Source organism: Ranitomeya variabilis, chromosome 2 (genome assembly GCF_051348905.1).
Source record: "Ranitomeya variabilis isolate aRanVar5 chromosome 2, aRanVar5.hap1, whole genome shotgun sequence".
Classification (NCBI taxonomy): Eukaryota; Metazoa; Chordata; class Amphibia; order Anura; family Dendrobatidae; genus Ranitomeya; species Ranitomeya variabilis.
This window is the reverse complement of record NC_135233.1, coordinates 426,338,166-426,356,113: the sequence shown is the minus strand read 5'-3', so window position 1 is coordinate 426,356,113 and position 17,948 is coordinate 426,338,166. Positions and strand designations below refer to the sequence as shown.

Here is a 17,948-nt window from a genome sequence, read left to right as displayed (position 1 = left end):
GATAACGGAAAATTGCACCTTCACTTGTTCAGAAAGAATCGGCGTAGAGTGTTTCATGCTTATTCACAAATTGCCAATGGCAAATAGACCCTAACTAAAGATTCTGTAATGTGGCTAAAAGTTATTTCACAATTTAATATAATCAAGTGCCTTTATAAAACCACAAGGTTTGTATTGGTCACTATATGAATTTCTGTTGGTCTTGAAAAGTTATAAGGGGGATCACTGTAACCATCATTTCTCCTACGCCTCATTGGGGGACACAGACCGTGGGTGTTATGCTGCCACTGTAACCATCATTTTATAGGAACATTGATGAATTATTATTTATCAACCATCCGAAATTTCAGATTTGCAGCCATTACATATACAGTACAGACCAAAAGTTCGGACACACCTTCTCATTTAAAGATTTTTCTGTATTTTCATGACTATGAAAATTGTACATTCACACTGAAGGCATCAAGACTATGAATTAACACATGTGGAATTATATACTTAACAAAAAAGTGTGAAACAACTGAAATTATGTCTTATATTCTAGGTTCTTCAAAGTAGCCACCTTTTGCTTTGATGACTGCTTTGCACACTCTTGGCATTCTCTTGATGAGCTTCAAGATATAGTAACCGGGAATGGTCTTCCAACAATCTTGAAGGAGACATATTTTCAGTTGTTTAACACTTTTTCGTTAAGTATATAACTCCACATGTGTTAATTCATAGTTTTGATGCCTTCAGTGTGAACTTACAATTTTCATAGTCATGAAAATACAGAAAAATCTTTAAATGAGAAGGTGTGTTCAAACTTTTGGTCTGTACTGTACCTAAGTCTATTAAATCCATTACATGGTATAGTATTAGTAGTTATTATTCTCACACGCTATTGTTTTGATTGTAGGTTTGCTGATGTGGAATTCCCAGTATCTTTATAGCTTTCATAGCTCTCAAGCTTATAGCTTTATTCTGATGTCCCTTGCATTGTGTGGCCGCGGACCATCACTTATTGCTTGTTATGACTGCTACAACACCTTGCTATTTATAATATATAACCAGCTGCCTCCCCAACATGTTTAACCATTACTGGCATCTTCAGGGGAATGAGGCTGCAGTGGCCACCGGGCGACTGGTGGCTTATTAATAATTCATCAATGGTCCTATAAAATGATGGTTAGAGTGATTCCCTTTATCACTTTTCAAGACCAATAGAAATTCATATAGTGAGCAATACAAACCTTGTGGTTTTATAAATGCACTTGATTATATTAAATTGTCAAAAGTTACGTTTAGTCACATTGCAGAATCTAGTTGGGGCTATTTGCCATTGGCAATTTGTAAATGAGAAAACGGATAACGCACAGCAAATTACAGCACAGTACATGTAAGGTACGTTCAGTACTTAAGGGCTGCACACGCGTAGATTGTGCTGTAGAAACTCCTTAGATTTGTGCATATAAGCTGCTGGTATCTATGGAGTTAGTGTCAAACACCGGGAATGTACAGCCAATGTCGCCAAGGGGTTATAGATTCACCATAAATGTGGCATTCAGCACACGATCACTGCCGAATTCTAATAATGTATTTTTCTATTTTTTCGGTTCTTCAGAAGACGTGCGCTGTGTAAAGGAGATGACGTCTGACAAGCCCAGTAATGCAGAGTCTCAAGATGTCTCAGTAACTCAGGCATGCGCTGTTCCTGCAGCTGTGACCAGGCAGGTTCACGCGAGCATTGATGGATCCTGGAGTGTGGAGTATTTACCTGGAGGAGCGAGTAAGGTGAAAGGTGACGAGACAGAGGTCCAAGATGCAAAACTATCTAACCACCGGGAAAGGAGAAACTCCAAGACGAAATGTCCGGAGACTCCAGGAGAAAGCGATGAAGGCCGAGGTAAGGTGCCCCTACTGGAGGAACACACAGATCCCCCAGAAAGTGCCAAGAAGGAGACTGAGACTAAAGGGACCAAAGTGAAAGACCCATCGCAACGCAAATTTCATTGTAATGATTGCAGCAAAAGCTTCTTCCAACTGGGTCATTTGAAGAGACACAGCTTTACACACAGCGGGCTCAAACCGTTCCTGTGTCCAGAGTGCGGGAAGGAGTACTGCTCCGAGGAGAGCTTCAAGGCTCACCTACTAGGTCACCAAGGCCTGCGTCCCTTCAAGTGTCCCCAGTGTGATAAAGCGTACGGTACCCAGCGCGACCTAAAGGAGCACTCTGTGTTGCACACAGGACAGCGGCCTTACTGCTGTGAGGACTGCGGAAAGAGCTTTGCCCGTCGACCGACCTTACGCATTCACCGCAAGAAATACTGCACGCCCCGGACAAACGATACAAAGCCTGTCCTGCAATGTGGCGTCTGTGATAAACAGCTGGCCAACGTCTGCTCCCTGCGTAACCACATGCTTATACACACCGGGGAGAAGCCGTACACGTGTACAGAGTGCGGCGGCACTTTCCGCCACAGAGGAAGTTTGCGGATCCACCGGCGGCTGCACACCGGCGAGAGACCTTATAAATGCCAGTACTGCGGCGATGCATTCCCGCAGCAGCCAGAACTGAAACGTCATTTAATCACACACACGGGGGAAATGCATCTGTGTACTGTCTGTGGCAAAGCATTAAAAGACCCTCACACTTTACGCGTCCATGAGCGGCTGCACACAGGCGATCGCCCCTTCCTCTGCAAGTACTGCGGCAAATCCTACCCACAAGCAACCAAGCTCCGGCGACATCTTAAATCTCATCTGGAGGAGAAGCCGTACCGCTGCCATGTGTGCGGGATGGGCTACTCTTTTCAGCAAAGTCTAAACCGCCATCTTCACAGTCATAGAGATGAAGGGCAGAAATCTGTAGCTGTGGGTGCCAAAGAGGTCGCAATGGAGGACACTGAGCTGGGGCAAACACTGCTGCTGGTGCAAGTAGATGAGAGCTCAGAAAAGATCTTGGTTGCTGGCTGCGCAGACAGCTCTGAGCTGGGTAACTCCCACGGGTCATTACTCCCCATCGTATCAGAGACATTGGCGACCATTAGGGACCATGAGGACGGCCTCCTCCAAAAAGAGCACAGCCCCAGTCTATTACTGGTCTCCCAGACTCTTGAGTTTAGCACAATAGCGGAGGTGGTGGTGGAAATAGGGGTGTAATTGTGACCCTCTAAACTGCCGGTATAAAGTGTTTCATCTCTGATTTGCTGGTTTCGTAATTTGACTAAATCCATCTTTATTTTGTCAATTAGTGGTGTAAAGGATAAATCAGGGAAACTCCTGTTATCTCAGACCGTCACTGCACAGAACACGTCTCCTGAGAGTCCAGTGGTGGCGGCTTTACACCTCTCCATCCGACACTCTGCGTTGTGCTTGGTGATGTACGGCTGCATGCCGCTGCTCGGCCATGAGGCTCCTGGCGGGGGTGCAGTGTTGGTGCTGATGTTGTAGTAGAAGAGGTTATGCAGTTATGGGGTCAGCAGAGCGGTGGTTACTTTTCTGCCCTCTGCTCTTCAGTGCTTGGCCCCCGATCTGTAACATTACGGGGTCTCCCCTGTGTGGCTGAGTTGCTGCGGTTCCTTCAGCTTCTCAATAATATCACTCACAGGTGATGGTGAAGATTCAGGAGGAAGAAATGCCATGGACGGACTTGTGACCCCGGTGGTCCTATTACAGGACCGTGCTTGTATCTGTGAGCTCCGCACCACCAGCCACTCTGTCACATGGTAGTAATGGTAGATGGCATGTCGGGGGGCCGGAGGTTATATACTGGGGGCAATGGGGCCGGATGATATATACCAAGGGCTGAAGCATTTGACGTCAGTGGAGTCTCCAGTGTATAAAGATTGCCCCCTATAGACCTGATCAGTGCCCAATTTATCACTACTTTGTGCAGTCATCAAGCGTTGGGAAGAAGCACCTTTCTTTGCTGGTTCCGCACTGCCTGAACTTTTCTGATAAGTAGCACTGCCCCCTGCAACCCGGACCCTCCTGTGTGTATGAGGTGCATTCACCATCAGTTGCTGGAGTCACCTGTCTGCACCGACTAGTCATTTGTGAGCAGAAATGTATACAGGCGATTCTCACAAAGTTAGAATATCATCAAAAAGTGAATTTTTTTCAGTTCTTTAATATAAAAAGTGAAACTCATATGGCTGTGAGCCATAATCAAGAGCGATAACAGAAATAAGCACATGAAATACATCACTCTGTAATGTCTCTATAAAATGAGTTTCACATTTTGTTCTGAATAACTGAAATACATTTTTGATTATATTCTAATTTAGTGAGAAGCACCTGTATATAATACGGTATATTGTCTGAAAAAGTGTTCGCCCCCCTTTCTGATTTCCTATTCTTTTGCATGTTTGTCACACTTAACTGTTTCAGATCACCAAACAAATGTAAATATTAGGCAAAGATAACACAAGTAATCAACAACATTTTATTATTAAGGGAAAAAGAAATCCAAACCTACAGGGTCCTGTGTGAAGAAGTGACTGCCTCGCCCTCCTTAATTTATGTTTTAACTGGTTTATCCCATCTTTGGGAAGCTGAGGTCACAGTCCCTGGCCGCACTCCTGATTACTGCCACTGTTCTCAATCAAGAAATCACTTAAGGGTATAACTAGGAGGGTCACTGGTGGAGAAAGGTCTGGGTGTAATAATATGTGGCCCCATATGCTCTAGGGGAGTCACTAGTGAAGAAAGGTCTGGGTGTAATAATATGTGGTCCCATATGCTCTAGGGGGGTATAACTAGGGGAGTCACTGGTGAAGGGTCTTGGTGTAATAATATGTGGCCCCATATGCTCTAGGGGGGTATAACTAGGGGAGTCACTGGTGGAGAAGGGTCTGGGTGTAATATGTGATCCCATATGCTCTAGGGGGGTATAACTAGGGGAGTCACTGGTGGAGAAAGATCTGGGTGTAGTAATATGTGGTCCTATATGCTCTAATGGGTATAACTAGTGGAGTCACTGGTGGAGAAGGGTCTTGGTGTAATATGTGGCCCCATATGCTCTAGGGGGGTATAACTAGGGGAGTCACTGGTGGAGAAGGGTCTGGGTGTAATATGTGGCCACATATGCTCTAGGCGGGTATAAGTAGGAGGGTCACTGGTGAAGAAGGGTCCGGGTGTAATATGTGGCCCCATATGCTCTACGGCAGTGTTTCCAGGGCTGTGGAGTCGGAGTTAGTTTTGGTCGGAGTCGGTAGAAATGTACCGACTCCGACTCCAGCTTTAAAAAAAATGTATTAATATTTCATAATTGAACTTTCATATGAATTTTATAAATGTTACTCAAATATATATATGTTCTATCAAACTTTGAACAACAGTGATAAGCAGTTCTGCTGGAGATAGAGACATTTCTTACTTCTTGTGTGTCACTGTTCTCCACTGCCCTTATCTAATCTTATACTTGGTTAACCTCATGGTGCCCCAACCCCCTACTTACAATGTATGAAACTGAAAGTGAAAATTGTCATTTGGATTGTGAATGCAGAATTAAAAACCTGAGAATGTCAAAGAAGCATCACATTAAATCCGCTGTATTTGAACATTTCACCATCACTCAAAATAGAAAACATTATGTCTGTCAGTGTATGACAAATGATCCAGACGAAAACAAATGCGGTGAAGCCAAGATCAGTGCATATTCAGGCAAAGATAAAAATGCTCCTACCAGAGCTTCTAATCTAAAGAGACATTTACAGCGCTTTCATCCAGAAGTACTGAAAGCAGTGGATGAGAAAGACTGCAGCCAAACCAATGAACCAGTGCCCAGCTCTTCCAGCCAAACAAAGGAGCAGAGAACTTTGCAGCCATCAGTTGCAAGATATTTTGTCGGTGACAAAGTTACTGTGACAATGACAGTAGATACATTGAAAAAACAGATCATAGAGCTTGTTGTAAAGGATAGTGTGCCTATTTCATTATTTTCACGACCAGCTTTTGTGTGTCTGAATGGGGAAATGGCCTGCAAGCTTGGTGTTTCTCTGGAGAGAGTATTAGAAAATTAGTAATCGAAGAAGCTTTTAAACAAAAGGAAAAACTTAAAAACTCTCAAGGGACGCTTTCTGTTTCTTAAAATGGATGCCTGCACACGTCACAGAGAGAACTATTTTGCCATCAATGTCCGATTTGTTTGTGACAAAAATGAAATAGTTACCAAGACATTGGCAGTAAAAGACACCAAAGCTCATCACACCAGTGAGTTTCTCCAGGTCTTGGTGGAAAAGGTTCTGCAAGACTATGAACTTAAAAAAGAGCAAGATCTTTCTGTCGTAACTGACAATGCTTCAAATATGATAAGTACTATTAAGTTAATGAATGAGAGTAATGATGGTGACCAGCAGCTAGAAGAACATTCTGGGTCCACAGACACAGAAGTGTTTGAAATAGAGGAACACAGTATTGTAACTGAGGAGCAAACTGAAGTTGCTTCAGATGAACAGCAACATGATAGTTTAGATGATCTTGTTGAAACTGTGTCAATACGTTCATTCATCACATGCGCTGTGTTGTGCATACGCTACAGCTGGCTATAAGAGACAGTCTGCAAGAAGGACATGCTGCTGCACTGATTGGCAAGGTGAGAAAATTGGCTACTGTTGCCAGAACCCCTAAAGTTGACTCAATTTTGAAGAGACGTGCTGGAAAAGGGGCAATTATTGATCAAGCCACACGATGGGGCAGTACTTAATGATTCAGCGCTTGGTTGAACTGAAAACCTTTCTTGTAGACATGCCTCAACTGACGCTAAATGAAAGTCAGTGGAATCAGGTGACTGAGCTGGAAAAATTGCTAGAGCACCCATTTACAGTGCCTAAAAAATTACAAGCAGAGGACTTAACTCCAGGTATTTTCTTAAAGGAGTGGAAGAACCTGATGTTTCGCCTGTCCCAAAGAGGAGGGTTAATTGCAAGTGGCATTGCTACATCAATGAAACGGAGAGAGGAGCTACTATTACAAAATAACATTCTTTTGGCAGCTGTTTATGTAGACCCAATGCATCGGATTCTTCTAGATGATCAACAGCTAACTAAAGGAAAAGAAGCTCTGTTTGAAATAGCAGTAAGGATGAAAGGGTTGCAGAACAGTCCGGAGGAACAAGAAGAATTTGGTCGTCCTGCCACATCTTCACCCTCATCAACTGATGAAGAATTTAATTTCGAAAAATATTTGGATCACAAGGACCGTGCAAAGCGTTCCCGCATAGAAGAAGAGTCATCCCCATCAAAGAACACAGCCAGTACATTTCAGCAGAATTTTTCATGTGCACTAAAAGAAATTGAGAAATTTGACCGTTCATCAAAAATAACAGTGCAACAAGCGATTCCTCTGTATCCTGACATTGTCAGAGATGTTGCCCGAGTGGTTACTGCTTTGCCACCAACCCAAGTTAGTGTAGAGAGGTTGTTCTCTGCTCTTAAAATAATTAGATCAGATTTGAGGGCATCCATGAAGGAGGATCTGACAGAGGCAATACTTTTTCTGAGGACAAATTTATAGATTTCTTCTTATTAACTGCATAACAGTGTTTATTGCATATTTACTTACAAAAGTTTAGAAAAGTTTATAAAAGTTATTTGCTATATTCTAATTGTATTCTAATAAATATAGTTTTCGCTCTAAGTGGTCTGATTACTTATATGATGGTGAGAAACTGAATAAGCACGATGTTAATATTTTACAACAGTAAATTTATTGTTACGAATTGGTCATTTATGAAGGAGTCGGAGTCGGAACCTGATAAAATCCAGGAGTCGGAGTCGCAACTGTGGCTTACTGACTCCATAGCCCTGAGTGTTTCTCAACTCCATTCCTCAAGACCCACGGACAGGTCAAGTTTTCAGGATATACTCAGTATTGCACATGTGATAATTTCATCCCCTGCTCAAGCAATAATTCCATCACCTGTGCAAGACTAAGGAAATCCTGAAAACAAGACCTGTTGGTGGCTCTTGAGGACTGGAGTTGAGAAACACTGACGTAAATGTATGTGCGTTTCACTGCTCCCTCTGGTGGACGTTATATGTACTGCAGGACTGTAGCTGTATCATTATAAGCCCCTCATTGCATTCACCACCTTTTATTTTAGGGGCTCTGTTACTAAAGATTGCAGCGGAAGGAGAATGAATGAGCTCGGGTTGGTTTCTACCATTATAATGAATGGGGCTCGATAAACATCATCCCGAAATTGAGAAGGGTCTGGGAGAAGCAAATCAGTATTTGGGTAGATACAGGTGACAATGCCTCCTATACGAGCTGCCGCCCATTGCTGTTATCTTTCCCATGAACGCAGCCCTTTCCTACTATGTAATTATTACCAGGTCGGCCGCAGAGACCAGAGCGGTGCAGGTATTGCTTTGATGGCGTCATAATCTGGGTCTTGAATTAATCGGTTTTGGGTTCTAAATTGGGGCCACAAAGCTCTGCAATCTGACACATTTTTATATCTTGACGTCTCATCCATAATCTGGGTCTTGTTTGAGCTTTTTCCAACAAGTCAGATCAGGGAGCTCCCACTCGGGCGAACCTGGCCCGTCACCCCTCAATAGCTGCGGCAAATGTACTGTATAGCAAAGCTACATTTCCAGAAGAGAGCCATTCAGTTCATAGCAGGCAAGATAATGTCCGGAGCAATGCATGCTGGAACCTTGGGGAAAGGAAGTTCCAGCACTCATAGTGTTGGCAGAATGAGGAAGAATAAGAGAACTGGGTGCAGTTCCCAAATGTATTACACTGTATCTAAAGCAGTTATCCCTTGTGTTATGAGGGAAGAAAGACAATATAAAATATACAGTACAGACCGAAAGTTTGGACACACCTTCTCATTTAAAGATTTTTCTGTATTTTCATGACTATGAAAATTGTACATTCACACTGAAGGCATCAAAACTATGAATTAACACATGTGGGATTAAATACTTAACAAAAAAGTAACAAAACTGCATCTACCGTGAGTACACTGCGGGGGCCGAGGCGCTTGGGGGGTCCTGATTCCTGGGGTATGGGAGGTCCGCACCTTAAAGCCCGGGTCCATGGGTGGTCTGCAGTGCAGCAATTCCTTCAGAGAGTGTGGCTTAAGAATGGCGCTAATAGCGGTCGCGGCGCCGCAATCGCAGGTTTAAAATTTAGCCCCCGCCTTTTCCCCTTCATACAGGCCAGAGTTTTGTCCACGCCCACCGGCAGTTACCGCCGCCCACTTTTTCTGGCGCTTCTCGTTCCCTGAGAGACAGTCCCACTTCCTGATCTCGGCGGCCATCTTGGTACACCCACAGGGCTGATGCTGCAGCGCTGCTCTAGCCTTTTCAATCACAGCCTTCAGGACTAGGGATTCCTATACATAACTCCCGTGGCATCACACTACGGACCACCCCTGGGGACTCAAGACACAGGACCATGGGTAAGCTCCAGAAACATAGCTTAACCCTTCCCCTGTTAGTAATCTCTCTCCTCAAGTCTATGCTATGCCTCAATCAAAGCCTCAAAAAAAGTCTTGGAAAACCCACACTGTTTTTTTGCGGCATGTACCGCTCGTAAGGTGTCACTATCCCGCGGTCACAATACTGCATTAAGCACAGCTTGTGAACCGGTGACTGCTCAGGAACCACCTGTTACTGATACCGAACCCAGTGAGCCTAGTCTCCCTGAGTGGGCTACTTCCCTTACCCGGTCTATGGCATTCCTGGCAGAATCGTTCCGAGACCCCTCCTCTAACCAGGGCACTATTTCGGACGACACTTCCGATGATCAGTACCCCTTGTACTTCAGGGGTCGAACCTTGCCAAGGAGCTCTCGCTCTTCCAGGAACAGGACTCATGCCATATCCTCAGACCATCATCTGGATTCGAGTTCTGAGAGCTCCATTTCTTGCTCCCCTGCCATTGGGGCTAGTAGAGAACCTATTTCAGAGGACGATTCTGATACGTCCCTAGATCAGGAATTTCATCACGATCAGGAGACTCTCAACTTTCTCATTGAGTCAGTGAATAAGGCTTTGAAGCTTGAGGAGGAACCTTTATGTAAAATGGATCATGCCGTATCCTTTAAGATTACCAAGCGAGCTCACAGAGTGTTCGCCACTCTCGCGAATTTAAGGAAACCGTTGATTCTTGCAAGATCCATCCAGATAAACGTTTCACAGGGCAAACCCATGGAGTAAAAATATTCCTTTGCCCAGGATCCAAGAAAAGATTGCTCACAGTCTCCCCCGATCGCGCCTGGCTACTAAATCTGTTTTATCCTCCTCGGAGGGCGCCTCTATTAAAAGACCCAAACGATCGTCAGATCGACAATATGACGCGTTCAGCCTTTGAAGCCTCAGTAGCCGCACTCTTCCAATCTTTTGCCGCTACGTGGGTGTTGTGAATTTGCTTTTTGCTCCCTCTAGTGGTTACTAGTTTTTTGACTCTGGTTTTTCTGTCATTCCTTTTATCCGCACCTGGGTCGTTAGTTAGGGGTGTTGCTATATAAGCTCCCTGGACCTTCAGTTCAATGCCTGGCAACGTAGTTATCAGAGCTAGTCTGCTGTGCTCTTGTCTACTGATCCTGGTTCCAGTTATATCAGCTAAGTCTGCCTTTTGTTTTTTGCTATTTGTTTTGGTTTTGTATTTTTGTCCAGCTTGTTCCAAATCTATATCCTGACCTTTGCTGGAAGCTCTAGGGGGCTGGTGTTCTCCCCCCGGACCGTTAGACGGTTCGGGGGTTCTTGAATTTCCAGTGTGGATTTTGATAGGGTTTTTGTTGACCATATAAGTTACCTTTCTTTATTCTGCTATCAGTAAGCGGGCCTCTCTGTGCTAAACCTGGTTCATTTCTGTGTTTGTCATTTCCTCTTACCTCACCGTCATTATTTGTGGGGGGCTTCTATCCAGCTTTGGGGTCCCCTTCTCTGGAGGCAAGAAAGTTCTTTGTTTTCCTCTACTAGGGGTAGCTAGATTCTCCGGCTGGCGCGTGTCATCTAGAATCAACGTAGGAATGATCCCCGGCTACTTCTAGTGTTGGCGTTAGGAGTAGATATATGGTCAACCCAGTTACCACTGCCCTATGAGCTGGATTTTTGTATTCTGCAGACTTCCACGTTCCTCTGAGACCCTCGCCATTGGGGTCATAACAGTTTGCCAGGCCAGTATTAAATGTTTAATGCATTGCAGAAGAGGGATTATAAGAAAGAAGATTCTGAGTTTTTTTTTTCTTCTTCCCCCTTACCTCAGAGTGGCTATGCTTGCTGCAGACATGAATGTCCAGACCTTGATTACAAGTGTGGACCAGCTGGCTACTCGTGTGCAGGGCATACAAGACTATGTTATCAGAAATCCTAGGTCAGAACCTAAAATACCGATTCCTGAACTGTTTTCCGGAGACAGGTTTAAGTTTAGGAATTTCGTGAATAATTGTAAATTGTTTTTGTCCCTGAGACCCTGTTCATCTGGAGATTCTGCTCAGCAAGTAAAAATTGTTATTTCGTTCTTACGGGGCGACCCTCAGGATTGGGCTTTTTCGCTGGCGCCAGGAGATCCGGCATTGGCTGATCTTGATGCGTTTTTTCTGGCGCTCGGGTTACTTTATGAGGAACCCAATCTTGAGATTCAGGCAGAAAAGGCCTTGCTGGCTATGTCTCAGGGGCAGGACGAGGCTGAAGTGTATTGCCAAAAATTTCGGAAATGGTCCGTGCTGACACATTGGAACGAGTGTGCACTGGCCGCTAATTTTAGAAATGGCCTTTCTGAAGCCATTAAGAATGTTATGGTGGGTTTTCCCATTCCCACAGGTCTGAATGATACTATGGCACTGGCTATTCAAATTGACCGGCGGTTGCGGGAGCGCAAAACCGCAAATTCCCTCATGGTGTTGTCTGAACAGACACCTAATTCGGTGCAATGTGATAGAAAAACCGCAAATTCCCTCATGGTGTTGTCTGAACAGACACCTGATTTAATGCAATGTGATAGAATCCTGACTAGAAATGAGCGGAAAATTCATAGACGCCGGAATGGCTTGTGCTACTACTGTGGTGATTCTACACATGTTATCTCAGCATGCTCTAAACGTATAGCTAAGGTTGTTAGTCCTGTCACCGTTGGTAATTTGCAACCTAAATTTATTCTGTCTGTAACTTTGATTTGCTCACTGTCATCTTATCCTGTCATGGCGTTTGTAGATTCAGGTGCTGCCCTGAGTCTCATGGATCTCTCATTTGCTAAGCGCTGTGGTTTTACTCTTGAACCATTAGAAAATCCTATTCCTCTTAGGGGTATTGATGCTACACCATTGGCAGCAAATAAACCGCAGTATTGGACACAGGTTACCATGTGCATGACTCCTGAACACCGCGAGGTGATACGTTTCCTGGTTTTACATAAAATGCATGATTTGGTTGTTTTAGGGCTGCCATGGTTACAGACCCATAATCCAGTCCTGGACTGGAAGGCTATGTCAGTCTCAAGTTGGGGCTGTCGTGGTATTCATGGGGATTCCCTGCCTGTGTCTATTGCTTCTTCTACGCCTTCGGAAGTTCCGGAGTATTTGTCTGATTATCAGGATGTCTTCAGTGAGTCTGAGTCCAGTGCACTGCCTCCTCATAGGGACTGTGACTGTGCTATAGATTTGATCCCAGGCAGTAAATTTCCTAAGGGAAGACTGTTTAATCTGTCGGTACCTGAACATACCGCTATGCGTTCATATATCAAAGAGTCTCTGGAGAAAGGACATATTCGTCCGTCTTCTTCCCCTCTTGGTGCGGGATTCTTTTTTGTGGCAAAAAAGGACGGATCTTTGAGACCTTGTATTGATTATCGGCTTTTAAATAAGATCACTGTCAAATTTCAGTATCCTTTACCGCTGTTGTCTGACTTGTTTGCCCGGATTAAGGGTGCCAAGTGGTTCACCAAGATAGACCTTCGTGGTGCGTACAACCTTGTGCGCATTAAGCAAGGTGATGAATGGAAAACCGCATTCAATACGCCCGAAGGTCATTTTGAGTACTTGGTGATGCCTTTTGGGCTCTCCAATGCGCCTTCAGTTTTTCAGTCCTTTATGCATGACATTTTCCGGAAGTATCTGGATAAATTTTTGATTGTTTATCTGGATGATATTTTGGTTTTTTCTGATAATTGGGATTCGCATGTGGAGCAGGTCAGGTTGGTCTTTAAAATTTTGCGTGAAAATTCTTTGTTTGTCAAGGGCTCAAAGTGTCTCTTTGGTGTACAGAAGGTTCCCTTTTTGGGGTTCATTTTTTCCCCTTCTGCTGTGGAGATGGACCCAGTCAAGGTCCGAGCTATTCTTGATTGGACTCAGCCCTCGTCAGTTAAGAGTCTTCAGAAGTTCTTGGGCTTCGCTAACTTCTACCGTCGTTTTATCGCTAATTTTTCTAGCATTGTGAAACCTTTGACGGATATGACCAAGAAGGGCTCCGATGTAGCTAACTGGGCTCCTGCTGCCGTGGAGGCTTTCCAGGAGTTGAAACGCCGGTTTACTTCGGCGCCTGTTTTGTGCCAGCCTGACGTCTCACTTCCCTTTCAGGTTGAGGTGGATGCTTCGGAGATTGGGGCAGGGGCCGTTTTGTCGCAGAGAGGCCCTGGTTGCTCTGTTATGAAACCTTGTGCCTTTTTCTCTAGGAAGTTTTCGCCTGCCGAGCGAAATTATGATGTGGGCAATCGGGAGTTGTTGGCCATGAAATGGGCATTTGAGGAGTGGCGTCATTGGCTCGAGGGTGCTAAGCATCGTGTGGTGGTCTTGACTGATCACAAAAATCTGATGTATCTCGAGTCTGCTAAACGCCTTAATCCGAGACAGGCCCGCTGGTCATTGTTTTTCTCCCGCTTTGATTTTGTTGTCTCGTATTTACCAGGTTCAAAGAATGTGAAGGCCGATGCTCTTTCTAGGAGCTTTGTGCCTGATGCTCCTGGAGTCGCTGATCCTGTTGGTATTCTTAAAGATGGAGTTATCTTGTCAGCTATTTCTCCGGATCTGCGACGTGTGTTGCAGAGATTTCAGGCTGATAGGCCTGAGTCTTGTCCACCTGACAGACTGTTTGTCCCGGATAAGTGGACCAGCAGAGTCATTTCCGAGGTTCATTCCTCGGTGTTGGCAGGTCACCCGGGAATTTTTGGCACCAGAGATCTGGTGGCCAGGTCCTTTTGGTGGCCTTCCTTGTCAAGGGATGTGCGGTCATTTGTGCAGTCCTGTGGGACTTGTGCTCGAGCTAAGCCTTGCTGTTCTCGTGCCAGCGGTTTGCTCTTGCCCTTGCCTGTCCCGAAGAGACCTTGGACACATATCTCCATGGATTTCATTTCTGATCTTCCGCTATCTCAGGGCATGTCCGTTATCTGGGTGATATGTGATCGCTTCTCCAAGATGGTCCATTTGGTTCCTTTGCCTAAGCTGCCTTCCTCTTCCGATCTGGTTCCTGTGTTTTTCCAGAACGTGGTTCGTTTGCACGGCATCCCTGAGAATATTGTGTCAGACAGAGGATCCCAGTTCGTTTCCAGGTTCTGGCGATCCTTTTGTAGTAGGATGGGCATTGATTTGTCGTTTTCGTCTGCTTTCCATCCTCAGACTAATGGACAGACGGAGCGAACCAATCAGACTTTGGAGGCTTATTTGAGGTGTTTTGTCTCTGCTGATCAGGACGATTGGGTGACATTCTTGCCGTTGGCTGAGTTTGCCCTTAATAATCGGGCTAGTTCCGCCACCTTGGTTTCGCCTTTTTTCTGCAACTCTGGTTTCCATCCTCGCTTTTCTTCGGGTCATGTGGAGCCTTCTGACTGTCCTGGGGTGGATTCTGTGGTGGATAGGTTGCAGCAGATCTGGAATCATGTGGTGGACAACTTGAAGTTGTCACAGGAGAAGGCTCAGCGCTTTGCCAACCGCCGCCGCGGTGTGGGTCCCCGACTACGCGTTGGGGATTTGGTATGGCTTTCTTCCCGCTTTGTTCCTATGAAGGTCTCCTCTCCCAAATTTAAACCTCGTTTTATTGGGCCTTACAAGATATTGGAAATCCTTAATCCTGTATCTTTTCGTCTGGATCTTCCTGTGTCGTTTGCTATTCACAATGTATTTCATAGGTCCTTGTTGCGGCGGTACATTGTGCCTGTAGTTCCTTCTGCTGAGCCTCCTGCTCCGGTGTTGGTTGAGGGCGAGTTGGAGTACGTGGTGGAGAAGATCTTGGATTCTCGCCTCTCCAGGCGGAGGCTTCAGTACCTGGTCAAGTGGAAGGGCTATGGTCAGGAGGATAATTCCTGGGTGGTCGCCTCTGATGTTCATGCGGCCGATTTAGTTCGTGCCTTTCATGCCGCTCATCCTGATCGCCCTGGTGGTCGTGGTGAGGGTTCGGTGACCCCTCACTAAGGGGGGGGTACTGTTGTGAATTTGCTTTTTGCTCCCTCTAGTGGTTACTAGTTTTTTGACTCTGGTTTTTCTGTCATTCCTTTTATCCGCACCTGGGTCGTTAGTTAGGGGTGTTACTATATAAGCTCCCTGGACCTTCAGTTCTATGCCTGGCAACGTAGTTATCAGAGCTAGTCTGCTGTGCTCTTGTCTACTGATCCTGGTTCCAGTTATATCAGCTAAGTCTGCCTTTTGTTTTTTGCTATTTGTTTTGGTTTTGTATTTTTGTCCAGCTTGTTCCAAATCTATATCCTGACCTTTGCTGGAAGCTCTAGGGGGCTGGTGTTCTCCCCCCGGACCGTTAGACGGTTCGGGGGTTCTTGAATTTCCAGTGTGGATTTTGATAGGGTTTTTGTTGACCATATAAGTTACCTTTCTTTATTCTGCTATCAGTAAGCGGGCCTCTCTGTGCTAAACCTGGTTCATTTCTGTGTTTGTCATTTCCTCTTACCTCACCGTCATTATTTGTGGGGGGCTTCTATCCAGCTTTGGGGTCCCCTTCTCTGGAGGCAAGAAAGGTCTTTGTTTTCCTCTACTAGGGGTAGCTAGATTCTCCGGCTGGCGCGTGTCATCTAGAATCAACGTAGGAATGATCCCCGGCTACTTCTAGTGTTGGCGTTAGGAGTAGATATATGGTCAACCCAGTTACCACTGCCCTATGAGCTGGATTTTTGTATTCTGCAGACTTCCACGTTCCTCTGAGACCCTCGCCATTGGGGTCATAACAGTGGGTGGCTAAGGCTATGACCCACTGGGCTGAGGTCTTGTCTTCAGCGGTGCTGGATACCAATCTTTCCCCCGGGATAGCGGGCCTCGCTACTCGGCCAGAGTTGGAGATATAGTAACTGCGTCCCTGGATGCCGCTAACTGCGCTTCTCAAGCAGCAGCAAACGCCATCACCATCCAGAGGTCCTCATGGCTCAGGGACTGGCGTGCGGATTCTGCTTCCAAAAAGTCATTGACTTCTCTACCATATTAGAGAGGTCGCCTTTTTTGGCGAAAAGCTCGACCAATTGATTTCCGATGCCACTGGAGGGGAGAGTAAATTTCTTCCACAACCACAGGCTCGGTCCCGATTTTTTTCGTTACAACTCCAACTGGTCCTCTACTTCCACATCTCCTGGTTCCGGCCGGGCACAATGTGCAGACAGAGGTTTCCAGGCATCTGATACCCCTTTCCCTTGATGGAAGGGCAGGCCTAAGCAGTCGGGATCCAGAGGCTCCAGAAAGGGCAGATCTTCCACACAATTACTCCCTGTGGTATCCGAGGGACACCCTCAAAGTAGGTGGCCGCCTGCTTTCCTTCAGTGCTGCGTGGCTCTCGGTCGTTCACGACGAGTGGATCCGCGACTTAGTGTTCTCTGGATACAAGATAGACTTCTTATCTCGTCCTCCCAGGGCAAAAGCTTCAGAGTTCTTCCAAGCTATATGCTCTCTGAGTAAGGACGGACTTATTATTCCGGTCCCTCAAAGCGAACGGTTTCAAGGTTTTTATTCAAACCTCTTCATGGTTCCAAAGAAGGACGCTACAGTACGGCCCATACTGGACCTAAAACTGCTTAACACGTTCGTCAGGATGCGACGGTTCCAGATGGAATCGCTTCGTTCTGTCATCGCCTCCATGGGAAAAGGCGAGTTCCTGGCGTCTATAGACATCCAGGACGCATACCTTCACATTCCTATTTTACCTTCTCACTAAAGGTTTCTTCACTTCGCAGTTCAGGAACAACAGCTCTGCCCTTCGGCCTCGCCATCGCCCCCAGGATACTCACAAAGGTCATGGCGGCTGCAGTGGCCATACTCCACTCCCGAGGAGTGGTGGTGCTACCTTATCTTGACGATATCCTCATCAAAGGTCCCTCTTTCCGCATCTGCAAGGAGGCCGTGAACATCACAATAGATACTCTTTCTTGTCTGGGTTGGAAGATAAACTTAAAAAAAAATAAATAAATCTTCCCCAGTACCGGCTCAGCGAATTTCCTCTCTAAGATTGATACTGGACTCGTCCCAGGGGTTGGTGCTTCTTCCCCCGGAAAAGATCTCAGCCTTACAGCGGGAAGCTCGGAAGCTCTCCCAGTCGCATACTCACTCTGCGTTTTTTTAGTATGGAACTCCTCGGCAGGATGGTAGCAGCCTTGGAGGAGGTTCCATTTGCCCAAATACACCTCCGTCCCTTACAGCATGCCCTCCTGGCCGTTTGGGACAGGAACCCGCTCTTCCTCGCCCGTAGGTTCTTCTTTCCCCAGCGAGTCAGACAGTTTCTCAGGTGGCGAACATTAAAGTCCTCCCTGAATCAAGGGAAGTCTTTTCTTCCAGTACATTAGCTAGTTGTGACAACAGATGCCAGTCTTCTAGGCTGGGGAGCGGTGTTCTTACATCACACTGCTCAGAGCCGCCGGTCACTTCAGGAATCACGCCTTCTGACCAGCATCTTAGAAATTCGGGTAATCAGGTTAGCTCTTCTCCAATTCTATCCCTTCCTTGCGGGTCGTCCCATCAGGATGCAGTCAGACAATGCCACTGCAGTGACATACATCAACCGACAAGGGGGAACCTACAGCAGGGTAGCC

At 45.8% G+C, this 17,948-nt stretch overlaps 1 protein-coding gene across 4 annotated transcripts in view; it reads left to right on the top strand.

Moving 5' to 3' along the window:
- The window catches only part of F2 (coagulation factor II, thrombin), a 57,128-nt gene that overhangs the window by 4,228 nt on the left and 34,952 nt on the right, over window positions 1–17,948 (top strand). For 3 of the 4 annotated variants that reach the window (XM_077286843.1, XM_077286845.1, XM_077286844.1), the window contains exon 5: window positions 1,604–1,885. In XM_077286843.1, the coding sequence (XP_077142958.1) occupies window positions 1,604–1,885 (282 nt within the window). The remainder of the gene's footprint in view (window positions 1–1,603; window positions 1,886–17,948) is intronic. The other variant, XM_077286846.1, reaches the window with a different exon arrangement.